The 12,149-nt window shown below is 50.9% G+C and overlaps 7 protein-coding genes across 7 annotated transcripts in view; 3 read left to right on the forward strand and 4 right to left on the reverse strand.

Moving 5' to 3' along the window:
- Positions 1–237, forward strand: part of Z517_00363 (uncharacterized protein) — a gene marked incomplete at both ends in the record, with an annotated part of 1,220 nt that extends 983 nt beyond the window's left edge. Inside the window, one exon of the mRNA XM_013433329.1 lies at positions 4–237. Within this exon, the coding sequence (XP_013288783.1) occupies positions 4–237 (234 nt within the window). The remainder of the gene's footprint in view (positions 1–3) is intronic.
- Positions 238–841: 604 nt separating this feature from the next.
- On the forward strand, positions 842–1,369 carry Z517_00364 (uncharacterized protein; the record flags this gene model as incomplete). Its single annotated transcript, XM_013433330.1, has 1 exon — positions 842–1,369. The coding sequence occupies one exon, from the start codon at positions 842–844 to the stop codon at positions 1,367–1,369; it is 528 nt and encodes a 175-aa protein (XP_013288784.1).
- A 649-nt stretch (positions 1,370–2,018) lies between these two features.
- Positions 2,019–4,323, forward strand: Z517_00365 (uncharacterized protein; the record flags this gene model as incomplete). Its single annotated transcript, XM_013433331.1, has 3 exons — positions 2,019–2,360; positions 2,413–4,006; positions 4,082–4,323. The coding sequence occupies 3 exons, from the start codon at positions 2,019–2,021 to the stop codon at positions 4,321–4,323; spliced, it is 2,178 nt and encodes a 725-aa protein (XP_013288785.1).
- A 920-nt stretch (positions 4,324–5,243) lies between these two features.
- Z517_00366 (uncharacterized protein) lies at positions 5,244–5,429 on the reverse strand (the record flags this gene model as incomplete). Its single annotated transcript, XM_013433332.1, has 1 exon — positions 5,244–5,429. One exon carries the CDS (start codon positions 5,427–5,429, stop codon positions 5,244–5,246), a length of 186 nt encoding a protein of 61 aa, XP_013288786.1.
- A 1,137-nt stretch (positions 5,430–6,566) lies between these two features.
- Z517_00367 (uncharacterized protein) lies at positions 6,567–8,495 on the reverse strand (the record flags this gene model as incomplete). The annotated part of the gene is made up of 7 exons (XM_013433333.1): positions 6,567–6,993; positions 7,044–7,607; positions 7,657–7,932; positions 7,984–8,094; positions 8,151–8,256; positions 8,313–8,390; positions 8,447–8,495. The coding sequence occupies 7 exons, from the start codon at positions 8,493–8,495 to the stop codon at positions 6,567–6,569; spliced, it is 1,611 nt and encodes a 536-aa protein (XP_013288787.1).
- A 638-nt stretch (positions 8,496–9,133) lies between these two features.
- Positions 9,134–10,078, reverse strand: Z517_00368 (uncharacterized protein; the record flags this gene model as incomplete). Its single annotated transcript, XM_013433334.1, has 3 exons — positions 9,134–9,243; positions 9,319–9,738; positions 9,856–10,078. The coding sequence occupies 3 exons, from the start codon at positions 10,076–10,078 to the stop codon at positions 9,134–9,136; spliced, it is 753 nt and encodes a 250-aa protein (XP_013288788.1).
- Positions 10,079–11,096: 1,018 nt separating this feature from the next.
- Positions 11,097–11,856, reverse strand: Z517_00369 (uncharacterized protein; the record flags this gene model as incomplete). Its single annotated transcript, XM_013433335.1, has 2 exons — positions 11,097–11,744; positions 11,800–11,856. The coding sequence occupies 2 exons, from the start codon at positions 11,854–11,856 to the stop codon at positions 11,097–11,099; spliced, it is 705 nt and encodes a 234-aa protein (XP_013288789.1).
- Positions 11,857–12,149: the final 293 nt, after the last annotated feature.

Raw genomic sequence — 12,149 nt, forward strand, 5'->3', positions numbered from 1 at the left:
CAGGCAAAGAAGGAAGCCCAGGCAAAGAAGGAAGCCCAGGCAAAGAAGGAAGCCCAGGCAAGAAAAGAGGCCAGACGGCGAAGAGCAGAGTTGGAGCGACAACAGGCTCTGCAAAAGAAACAAGCCAAACAAAAGGGGAAAAAAACCTCCATGATTACCAGCGAGGTGAAGTCCGTCCCGGTTAAGATTGAAGTCGCCGGGTTTCCAAACGCGTCAGACGAGGTTGAGGCCATTTAATATCGTCGCGGTCACAAAAAAGTTCGGAGTTCGGAATGCGGCATCTGGAAAGCTCTTGGGTTATCATGTCTTCTGGAGATTATCTGGTTCGGCAGAGCGGCATCAGGACGAGGAACGGTTTGGCGTCCATTGTTTGTCGGAGGGAAGTTACGTCTTCCTCATGGCGCCTAAGGACGACCTATAACCTCTAGGAATGAGGACGGGGCTATGATTGGGAATTTGTCAAAGTTCGAGCTTGAAGGACGTGCAGGAATCGCCCGCCGCTCTATTTCTTTAAGCATATATTGAAGCCTCTACCAACATATCGAATTGAAAGTCCCTTTCGGCATGCTTTCTCACCGTCCCTGTGCTTGTCTCACAATCAGTGACTGCCAGTTAATATATCTAGTCCTCAATTCCTTCTGTAACCGAAAAGGTGTGGTGGCTGCCTGGTCGCGTGACTCAGAAGTAAATCTTCCTACTTACATCCCCTGCAACAACAGCACCCGTAATTCCTGTTACCACCTATCTTTTGTTCTCCAACACAAGAACTTCGATCTATCTCACCGTTAGTCCTGGCTCGTTCGACAACGACGACAACGACAACACTCCAACCAATAAAACAATGAGCGATCCAGCCGAAACCCTGACCGGTTCCTGTCTTTGCGGGGCCTGGAGATACACGGTCCTCAAACAGCCCGTCAAGAGCATCATCTGCCACTGCGACGCCTGCAAAAAATGGTCTGGCTCGGTTTTCATGGCCAACATCCTATTTCCGCGCTCCGCTCTGGACCTCAGGCCCGACAACGCTATCATCCCACCACCGCAAATGACTACCTACGGCGACAAAGGCTCCGACTCGGGCCGCACGGTCAACCGCCACTTCTGTGCTAGATGTGGTAGTCCGCTGTACTGCTGCACCTCGGACTTTCAGGATATGATCTCGTTGCCGGCCGGGTCTATTGATGGACCGCTCGGGGCCGGATCTGGGGCAGAGCATGCGATGTTGACGGGAGAAGAGCGACGACTGAAGGGTCTGGACCCTGAGATCGAGTTTTATTGTCAAAGAGCGACACCCTGGGTGGAAATCAAATGCAAGACCTCGAAGCTTCAAAGTTTGGGGGAGTTGGGAAAGGACGGGCAGAAGCCTTAGCTGTTGCGGCACTCTTCATCTTTCTGTTCCTTCCAGAATTTAGTGCGCAGGAGTGGTGACAAGGCATACTTGATTCTTTCGCGTTGAAATTGAGGGGGACGTTCCTGGCGCCGTGATGGGGTAGAGAAGGTTACTCCTTCACCTTTTGTGTCTAGAAAAAGCAAACCGAAAAGTACGACAAGCTGGATGTTCAGCTTGGCAGGTGGTTGCGATATGCCTATATTCTCAGGTTCTGCGGCATCAAATCGCTCGAAGACTCCAGAAGGTATAGAATGTTTCGTTTCTGCTGTTATAGCAAGTTAGATATCTAGTATCTAGAAAAACGAACACTGCTAAGAACAGCAAGTAACTGCCCCTTTTCGCCCCCTGACGAGGCTGAGGGGATTTTCCTTAGCGCCGATTTGGAGAAAGTTGAAGCCACCTCTCGCGTCGACCATTTTTGCGGAGTTGAAAGGACGCACGAGCCACTCCGACTCTACGACAACTTTTCCTTTTCCCTATTCAATTCGTCGCTCACTGTCCTTGTGTACCAATTTTCTTTTGACAACTGTATCTGATCAGTGCCCATTGTATTGACAAAGGTCATCGGTACCCCAGAACAGTCCAACAGCGCAGCCCCAAGCGGCTTGCGCACCCAGGTCAAGTCACCATGTCCTCCGAATACAATTACGATGACCAGGGTCAATTCTTCCCATTCTTCATGCTGACCATGGCCGGCTTGGTCACGGTGCCCCTCACGTATAACGTCCTCAAAGCATCCACAGACCTCGAACAAACCGCGACCCGAGTAAAGTCAGATTTCAAACCTCACAATGTTGACATCATCGAGGCGCAGAGGAGGAGACGAAAGAGGCAGAATCGCAAGACAAAAAGGATCATAGCGGTGATCGTGGGCTATACATTCATGGCTTACATGATATATTTGATCATCGTCACGCAGAGAACGGTCCCCAAGATGTGGGATCCCTACGATATCTTGGGCGTGTCAAGGGTACGTCGAAGAATATGGTTGTTGCGACAGACAGATGCTGACAAGCAGACAGAGTGCGTCGGAGCGGGAAATTGACAAATTCTACAAGAGGCTATCGCTCAAGTTCCATCCTGACAAGGCCAAGCCCGATGCCTCCAAGAACGAAACCATGGACGACGTGAACGATCGCTGGGTGGAAATGACAAAGGCCTACAAGGCATTGACGGATGACGAGATCAGAAACAACTATCTACAATATGGCAACCCCGATGGGAAGCAATCCACGAGTATCGGCATTGCATTGCCCAAGTGGATGGTCGAAGAGGGCAACCGCTGGTTTGTGGTCGCCTTCTACGGCATCCTTCTTGGAATCATTCTCCCCTACACGTTGGGGAAGTGGTGGTATGGAACTCAGGCTCTCACAAAGGACAAAGTCCTCCATGCTAGCGCAGGCAATCTATTCCGAGAGTGGAAGGAAGATCTATCGGAGGGCGCCGTCGTGGCAGCCACCAGTATCGGCGAAGAATTCAAAGAGACTCTGAAAGGACCTAGGAGTGATGCTGGTGCTGCAAAGGTGGAAAGCAAAGTCCTCAGCAGTTCTGCCCTTACAGAAGCAGACAAGGAACGATTGAAAGCCATCGACGACCCAGTGCGACGGAAAACACTTGCCCTTCTCTGGGCCTACCTGGCTCGGATCGACTTGGACGACCCCGAGCTGGAGAAAGAGAAGTTCGATGTCGCCCCAACCGCTCTCTTGTTGAACAACTCGTTTGCATCAATAACTCTGCCATTTGGCATGGTGAAACCCCTCTTAGCATCCTATCACACCTCACAGAATATCATCCAAGCCGTTCCGCCCTCGGCTTCAGCAATTCTCCAACTTCCCAACTTCACACCGGCAATCGCTGACAAGATCGTCAAATCCTCAAAGTCGCCAATGACATTTCAAAAGTTCATGTCTCTCCCGTCCACAACACGAAGACAGCTGTGCTCTGATCTTTCGGATGAACAATACAACCAAGCAATGGCGGTGGCCGCTCAAATCCCCCATCTTGTCATCGCAAAGGCCTTCTTCAAAGTTGTTGGCGAGCGCGTCGTCACGCCTGGGTCATTGGTTCAACTCGTGATCAAAGCCCGCGTTATCCCTCCTGGAACACCAGAAAAGGAGATACCCCCAATCAACCCACTGGATCTCGAGGACATCGACCCAGATGAAGGAGACCTGGATGCGTTGCATGGTCGGAAACCGGCAAAGTCGAAGAGAAAGAAACTCCCCGATGGCTCGTACGTGGAAGATGATGCCAAAGAAGGAAGTGTACAACCGCCTCTGGCACATGCACCCTATTTTGCCGCAGACCACGCTCCTCGATGGCACGTCTTTCTCGCAGAAGCACGTACCGGCCGTATTTCTGTTCCCCCCTTCACATTTACCAGTTTCGACCGGCCCATATTTCACCCGGACACTGGTAAACCCACTTTTAACGTCGTCACTTTGAAATGTCCCTTTCAGGCACCGCCCCAGGTCCACGCCTTTCCGTTTGTCATGCACTTGGTGTGTGATAGTTACATCGGGCTGGACGAGAAGGTAGACGTGGTGTTGGACGTGAGAGACCCCAAGGAAGCTGAAGTGGTCGAAAGTGACGACGACATTAGCGAACCCGAGGAAGGTATGTATCTCGACCCAACCTTGTCACAAACTGCAGACACCAGAAGAGTAACGCTAACGATTCCTGACCAAACAGATTCTCTCGCGGGTCAACTCCAAGCGATGAAGTCCGGCGGCCTGACCGGCTCCCCAGCGACACCGAAGAAGAAAAAGAAGAAGGCCGTGGCTGCCGACACGAAAGGGATTCCTGTGGCTCAGACTCAAGCCAACACGACGCAAGAAGCAAGCGATGACGACGACGAAAGCGACACCGATGGTGACGATGATGACAGTGACACCTCCGAGACGGATACCGAGACAGAGGACGAGGACTCGTGAGAGACACGACAAAAAGGGAACATGAATTGAGGACTCTATGTTGTCTTTTCCTGTCCTATGTTATGCTGTGCTATGCTGTGTTGCCTTGTATTGTGTTGTATTACATTTATATTGCACTGCACTGTGAGCATTGACCAACGGTGTATCCCTCGACCCCTTTCAGGCGTCCATACTCGGTATACAGTATTTGCATAGCACAGCATGGCATAGCCTTGTTTTCTCCTCATATCCCATCTTGAACGTCTCCCCGGCCCCAGACCAGGATCTGGTTCTGATACGACGTGGATACTTTACACTCTGTACTCTGTACTCCGTACTCCGTACATGGACACGACCCAGCAACCCAGTTGCCAGGCATCCAGGGTATTCAGGACATTAGGAAACTTTCAGGAGGAGGGTAACAATAAAGTACGAGTACCAAGGTACATCACATTGCGAACCTAGGTACTTGGTACGATCATGCATGCATGCACGCACACAACAGGAGTTTTTCTGTGTCCGGTACAGTACCGAGTGAGGATGTATGCGTCTCGCGCGAATGGATCCAATTGAGATGGATCGAAGGAGTACGGAGTCTAGGTCGAGAAAATAGGAGATATGGAATTTGAAACTGCATTGTCTTGTGGATGGTACGGAGAACCCATATCCGTGCTGGCACGCAAATGCTGTCAACTTGTCATGTCGCTCCGTTGTCGCAACACAGTTGGCCACGAGTATGTATGACTTGACCGTGAGAAAAAAAGATGCCATGTAGCTCATGTCTATGTGACCACCGGCTCCCTCCGACTAACCAACTCAATACTAACTCTTTGCTGTATGCAGCTCAACTTCCCACCACTATTCTTCACCTCAGCGCCCTTCTCGGTTTGGTTATTTCCCCGCCATTTCAATCCCCAGTGTTATCAGTGGCTTCTATGAATTTACTTCTTTCCAGTCACACTGTTGGCCATCTGATTCATGCGGTCCTGGATCTTCTCCCTGCCGTCGTGCATGTATTGGAGAGTTTTCTTGTACTGGCGGTCCTGTGATTGGATGGACAGTTGGGTGACTGCCAACGCACCGACACCGAGAAGGGCACCCACGCCGAGGATTGTGCGGGTCTGCATTGTTATGGGTTTGCTTGATTATGTTTACTTTGCTGCGAGGCGGTGTTGAAGGAGGAAGTATTGGGCCGTTGGCTGTTCGATAATCGGGGGGACAAGTGGGCGCGGTGGAAGGAGTTGTGGAGATTTGTGATAGGCCGACTTGTAGCAAAAACACGCGTCCAGTGAACAGTCGAGCGTAGTCTCTCGAGAGATTGCTGTCGTGTTGGTTTCTGAAGTCGAAGAGGAGATGCTCGGCAATGTGTAGCGCAGGTTCCGGGGTAGACTGAGTAAGGCGCGGAGGAACAAGTGTTCAGGGACTGAACGAATTGATTGAAGGCCGGGGATTCCACAGTGCTATGCAGGAGAAGGGCTGCGTGATAAGGCAAACAGGGGGAAGAGTCTCAGTGTACGAGGAAGAAGGGAGGTCGAACATGAAGTCGAACCGAAGTCGGTGCGCCGCTTATTATATTACTACCTACTGGGTGGCTTGCGTCCCCTTGCGACCGCCCTTTCTGGCATGCAGCTCAATGGCACCTTCCCACTCACCGGGCTGCGCAAGGGCCATCACATGAAACGTTCCAAGGTTGTTGCATTTACCGAGCACCGAAGGCTGGCAGGGAGGGAGCCAGGGAGGTCCAAGGGTGGTTTAGGCGTCAGGCGAGAGTCCCAAGGCTTCCCCGCACCTGCTGATTGTCCCCAAGGTGTCTTTATCCTCCGCAAGGCGCTTACCCCAGAGAAGTTTAGGCACCTCTAATTAGCCTTGACACGAGCTAATCCACCTCATTTGATTTGCTAGGGGTCGCTCGGGCTTCGGCAATACTCGGGCTCCTGGACGCAGGTACGTGGCAAAGCACCTAGAGTTGGAAGACAAGAAAGCTACACCGAACTTGTATGCCAGCTCAGCCTTCATAAAATGCATTAGGGGTCTTGTGCTTCTGCTGCACTGTAGGTGCGCTCTAGAACATGCTCTCGACGCCTGTCAGCCTTGAACAACCCGGACCACTTGACCCTCTATATTCTCGTTATCGTGGAGATCGTTTGTCGATGGAGATGGAGATGGACAAGGATGACCTGGGTCCCTTTCTCCTGGCGACTTTATAGATGGCACGGGAATGTCAAACCACATCACTTTCTCAACAGCCCTCATATCTTGAACCCTCAGCTTTCGGCATCAACAAACAGATCCACCTCGCTAGTGTCTGTGTCTGCCCTTCTCAGTGGTTTTTGGCCTTCTGGTACCATTGCCTCGTGCATGTTCATTTTCGACATTTGGTTATTCATATGAGACATTTCTTCATGGTCATCATCCATCAAATTCGCCGTCTTTTGCTGTTCAGTATGTTGTGATTGGGAGTTCCCTTGTGTCGAATGTTTCTCCGGCGGCGCTGTGCTTGGGGGTCGGGAATCGAAATCAATCAGATTGTCCGAGGCGTGCAGATGACCTCCTGGTTGATGAGAACCATGTTCATTCTGCACGAGAGAGTGGCGCCTCGTTTCTTGGTCGGAGGTTGCAACTTGGCCTGGAAGTATAGGCGCTATTGAGAGAATCTTTTCCACAAGCTCATCCGGCGAGGCTTTGGGATCCCTAATAAGGCCATTAGTCAAGACCAAGGACGAAGCAGTAAGAAAACTCACAAGTGCGCATTAATGATCCACTCCAGATCCTCCTCGCCTTCTTCAGGGGATCCAGGCCGTGCATCCACCCGCCGGAACAATTTGGGCTTCCATTCAACACCCAGTTCTTCTCTTCGCTTGGCCTCTTCTCGTTGCCGATCTTCAATTTTGGCTTTCTCGGCTGTAGCAACTTCATGGTCCCTCGCGTGCACTGCCTGCACCGTCGACTTCCAAAGTCTTTGCGATTCGCGTTCGCCCTGTTCTTCAATTGGCCGGGTCAAAGGAGGGGCATGTTTGGCATGTGTGGCGTCAAAGAGCAATTTTTTCTGTCCGGTTTTGGTATTCTTGATCGTCATCTCTCCGGACCAGTATCCTGACAATTCATATAGGACTTCTCCAGTTCGCTCATTTCTGATAACCCCTCCAATAGCATTGTAGGTGCCCCCAACCCAGCCCTTGGTCTTGAATTCAATATCTGCTGCCAGCCCATTCTCTGGACATCGCACGTAGGAATGGTCGCCCAGCTCATATTTCATCTTGCCGAAGAGAATCCCACGGGCGTACATGTTGGGTTGCGTTAGGATGCTGCTGAGGTTAGAAACGCCTCCAGGGAAATTTGAGGAGCCAAACGTACTATTTTTCTCCACCCTTGGACTTTCCCCGGTTTGTGAATCTCAGGTATGATATGCCTTCCATCATGCTAGCCGCCGAGTTGCCCAGAAACTTGCTGCGAGGCTTCAAAGTACCGTCAACCCGAATATGGTGGTGCGGTGCCATAAAGAAATATGACGACTTTGGGGGATGATGGGACGTCTGTTCCGAAATATAGTAACCTCGCGTCTTGTCTGGATATTCCCACCAGCAGGTGAACACTTCCCCGAGGATCGGGTTCAAGGGTTTCTTGACACCACTAGCAAATAATCAGCTCTGTTGTCAGATACGGCACTGTAAGACGTCGTACGCAGGTCTGATATGCCAGCCACTCAGATAGAACTTGACAACCGAGATAAATCGTTCAATCGGGTCGTCGATAGAAGGCATCGGGAGAAGGGTATCAGGATGGGCCATAAAACTAAAAGCACCCCGTAAGCTTTTGATCGCATTTGTTGCCTTTCAGAAACACCTTACTTTGTTATTCTTTCTAGCATCGATCTTTCCTCGAGGATGAAGGTCGGGAGGGTGATTCTGGACAGGTCGGCCCCAGGGCGCAATTGTGAGATGATGTGTAACAGGACTGATGTTCAGTTGTTAGCACCACGTTCTCCTCAAGTATCGTAAGATCAATCTCACTGTTTCCCTGCTCGGGTTCGATGACCATAGTGTCCTCATCCGCGGCTTCGCGTGTGTCCTCTGAAGAAGAGCGATTGCCTGAGTCTTCAAGTCAGCCTGAAGCAACGGTCGCGCATTGAGGGGCATGACCATACTCTTCGACTCACTGCGATTACGCAGCGCGCCACCTATTGAGTGCTTCATCTTGTCCATTGCCCGCCCTCATGCACGAGGGATGATTCGGTACAATGGAAGAGGTACAGGTGGTAGAGCAAGAAATGGGCAATTGTGATATGACGTCGTGGAGGGTCGGATACGGCGGGGGGGCGAAAGGTCAAGTCTCCTGCGCGACTGATACGAACAAGGCCCTCGAGTGCCACGCTGTTCGGTGGTCAACGGAGGCAGTAGAGGAGACAGAGTGAAGAGCTCGGTGATGACCGTGGAGGAAATTTGGTGACACAGCTGGCACGATGAGTAAAGAGGTCTAAAAAAGATGCCTGTTTCCACTTTCGAGGGGAATTTGCAGTTCTTTTCGTGCATGCGAACCATTCTTCACTGGACAAGCCGCAGCGGGTTTCTGAGCACAAGTGGAGACCCTGAACAAACCAAAAATGCTGCGTCATCCACATGCCGCAAACTGCAAGATCCAAAGAAACATTAATGGGAAAACCTGGGAACCGGCACCAATTAATTCCCGAGTCTCTGGTTCCTCGTAAAAAAAACCATGGTTTCCCCCGTCCATTTAATGCACATCCTGTGCATGCTGGCTCCTGTTCTTCCGATGCGAGTATATTCTATCCGACCAGATTGGAGTTGGTAACAAGTGACGCCGTCGCTTGAATCTACAGAGAACTGTTCTCTGCCATCCAGCTTTCACCTGTTGGCCGATCCCCCTCTGTAACAGCTTTCACGAGCTCCTCCGGGGGCTGATACAGCATAATGTGGAAATGCTCTATAGACGTCTCAGTTAGCCACGATCAGAGCCTCATCCACGTCCACAGCTTCACCTCGGACGATCTCAACTTACCCAACGCATGCACGCTTTTCAGACTCTTCCAGTTCTTAAACCACACGATCCTCTCCCTCTCTATCTTCTTCCCGTCTTTCCCTGCACAGAATGTCCTCTTGATGAACTCTTCGATCTGGCTCTTCGCCTCCGGAGTCACTTCTCCCGTCTCTTCAACCTCGTCGATGGAAAATTTCGTCCACACCACGAGATGTTGTATCCCTTGTTCGACAAAGTACGGCCAGTCGTTGTATAAAATCTTGTAGTCAGAAGAATTACTGAATGGCGGGTCGCCGCTGGGACTGATCATGGGCCAATGGAGGCGATGTTGCTGGATATATAGTAGAACGGAGCCATAGGTCTTCTTGAGATGGTAGACATAGGCAAGATAGCCCCGAAGCTGGCTTGATGGTCGCTGAAAAAGGTGGATATTGTTCGTCCCTTGGACGAGTGAAACGTGTCAGGAACCATCTTTGTAGCTGATGTTGCATGCATGTCGCCCTCTGCTGGTGTTGTGCCCTCACGACACTCGCAACTTCAGGAAAAGGGTAGACTTACGAACTAGCTCCTCAACCTGTCGCCATGTGAATCGTGCGAACTCCTCATCTTTGCGGCTCAAGATCCCAATGTTCTTCTCACTTTGCCCGACCAAGTAGGGTGGACAATCTGCTGTCCATTGACGACTTGGTATATTGTGATTCCACCAAAGTCTCGACAGGTCTTGCTCTTTGCCTGTGTCTGGCGTATTTTCCCGGGGCGTAGGATGGACCGAGTGTGGCATTTTCCTCTCCCAACCGCACTATTATCCACCAAAGGCACTTTGCTAAACCCTTGTTATGTCCTATTGTTCTGGTGTCATAACACGAATGGCAGATCTGGGGTGGTGAGATGGCAAAATCATGGTGACCAAGTGCCACGAATGAGTAACACTGACTGGAAGACCCATAACGCTGCATGATTGGCTACAGTATCCCATCAAGGATCTTTTCTGCGATCACATTCTGGATGCTCGGAATCTCTTCAAGCATTGGTGCGTGTATCTTGTAATCCGAGGTATGACAGCGACTTCTTCTAGCTACAGTGCAGGCTGTGCCAGATGGCTGTGCGCCATCTTGCTCGGTAAGGACTTGTGAAGGACACACTGGTTCCAGAGGACAACGATGCCATATCCATCCGTCGAAGCCTGGAGAGCAGTGGCAAGAACATCATGGGAAGTGAGACCCTATCATTATGGTCATCGGCGCATGGACTAGAAGGCATTTGACGTGGCCAGCACAGAATGTTCAGTGGGATACGCCCAAGCACCAAACCCCTTAGGTGCTCAGGCTTTTTAAAAATGTGGCGCTGATACTCATCAAAATAGACAGCGTTGCCCGCTTGCAATGTCACTTCAGAAGCCAAGTGGCATAACCTAACTCGACTTGGAAATGCATAAAGAGATCCATTTCTTCCACATCTGCTTGTAGCTTGGAGAGTCTTGGGCGAACAAGCAAAAGAAACGACGAATGTAACTCCGTGGATAGCAGAATCAGCCGCAACAGTGCGTATGACGGCATGGAACTGGCAAGACTGTATCTGTCTGACTTTGGCATAGCGAGCGAGTGTTTATGACTGGCCGTGAAATCAGTGCTCCCTACCAAGGTTTGAGCAAAGGCACGCACATCTTGAACAAATTGTCTTCTCTGATTGCTGCTTGTAGTCTGATCAGGTGGAGTACGTGAAGGGAGACGAGCTGAGGAGACAAACTGCGCCATTTCTGTCATCCTGGGGTCGAGATCAGTGACACATTGAGATTGACTTCAGGAGCCGACGACTCGTTGAACCTCGTCAGTGTCGACACTGACCACAGTCACAGAGCCTTGTGCCAGAGCGTCCCTGACATTCATCCATGTGCTGGGATCCACACATCTTTGGGCTTCCTCTATAACATATGTAGTGAATCCTGCTTTTGCCGATCCAAGGGCAGTGTCTTTGACACAATAGTCTCCGGCGAGGCCGACAACATAGACGTGAGATATGTTTTCAGCGGCCAGTTCTTTAGCAAGGTCGTGACTCACCCCCCCAGCACCAAATGTCAAATTGCCAAAAGAGTCTGAGAAGGCAGAGTACATCTCGACCCCAGGATCCTGGCCTTTTTGGACCGTGAAGCGTATATCGGAGAGATTGATTTCTGGAATGATCTCAGCGCCTTTCGTACCTTGGACACAGTGAACGGGCCACAGTCTTTGCTGCATCGTCTCGTCTGGTTTGTTGCCAACCAGATTGCGCACGGTGGCAAAAGACTCGAAAGGTTTGTTGTCAGGAGCAGAGTGATTTGTCGCAAATGATACATGGTTAGTTGGGTGCCAGTCTTGCGTGGCCACTTTCAAGACAAAATGTGGCGATTCAAGGAGGCGGTTGATCAAGGGCACAATTTCTCGCCCTCCCGAGACTGCAAGTGAGCCGTCCTATACATATCAGCACCAAGGGTGAATTGAAAACGTGGTGCAAGTCTTTTCATACGGGAGGACAGAAATCATTTTGCATGTCGACCACAATGAGGGCGGGCCTAAATGCCATGATCGCAGGCAATCTCAGAGGGGCAACGAGGAACTAGATGGCGATGTTTGATACTCAAGAGAAATACCAGTATCCATCACAGTTCTCTACTCCGTACAGCAGAGATGGTTGAAGACCGCCGAGTTATCCGTGGTTGGTGCTAGGGAAGGTGAGTATTACTAGGTCTAGGCAGAGCCGCTTAACTAGCCTGGCGTGCCCAGTTAACAAGAGAGCGCAAGAGACCCCAGAAATAAGTCTCAGCGAGAGTGTCCACTACCCAGTGGCCAGGCCAAGCCTTTGTTTGCGGGCGACGG

This window comes from Fonsecaea pedrosoi (assembly GCF_000835455.1).
Source record: "Fonsecaea pedrosoi CBS 271.37 unplaced genomic scaffold supercont1.1, whole genome shotgun sequence".
NCBI lineage: Eukaryota > Fungi > Ascomycota > Eurotiomycetes > Chaetothyriales > Herpotrichiellaceae > Fonsecaea > Fonsecaea pedrosoi.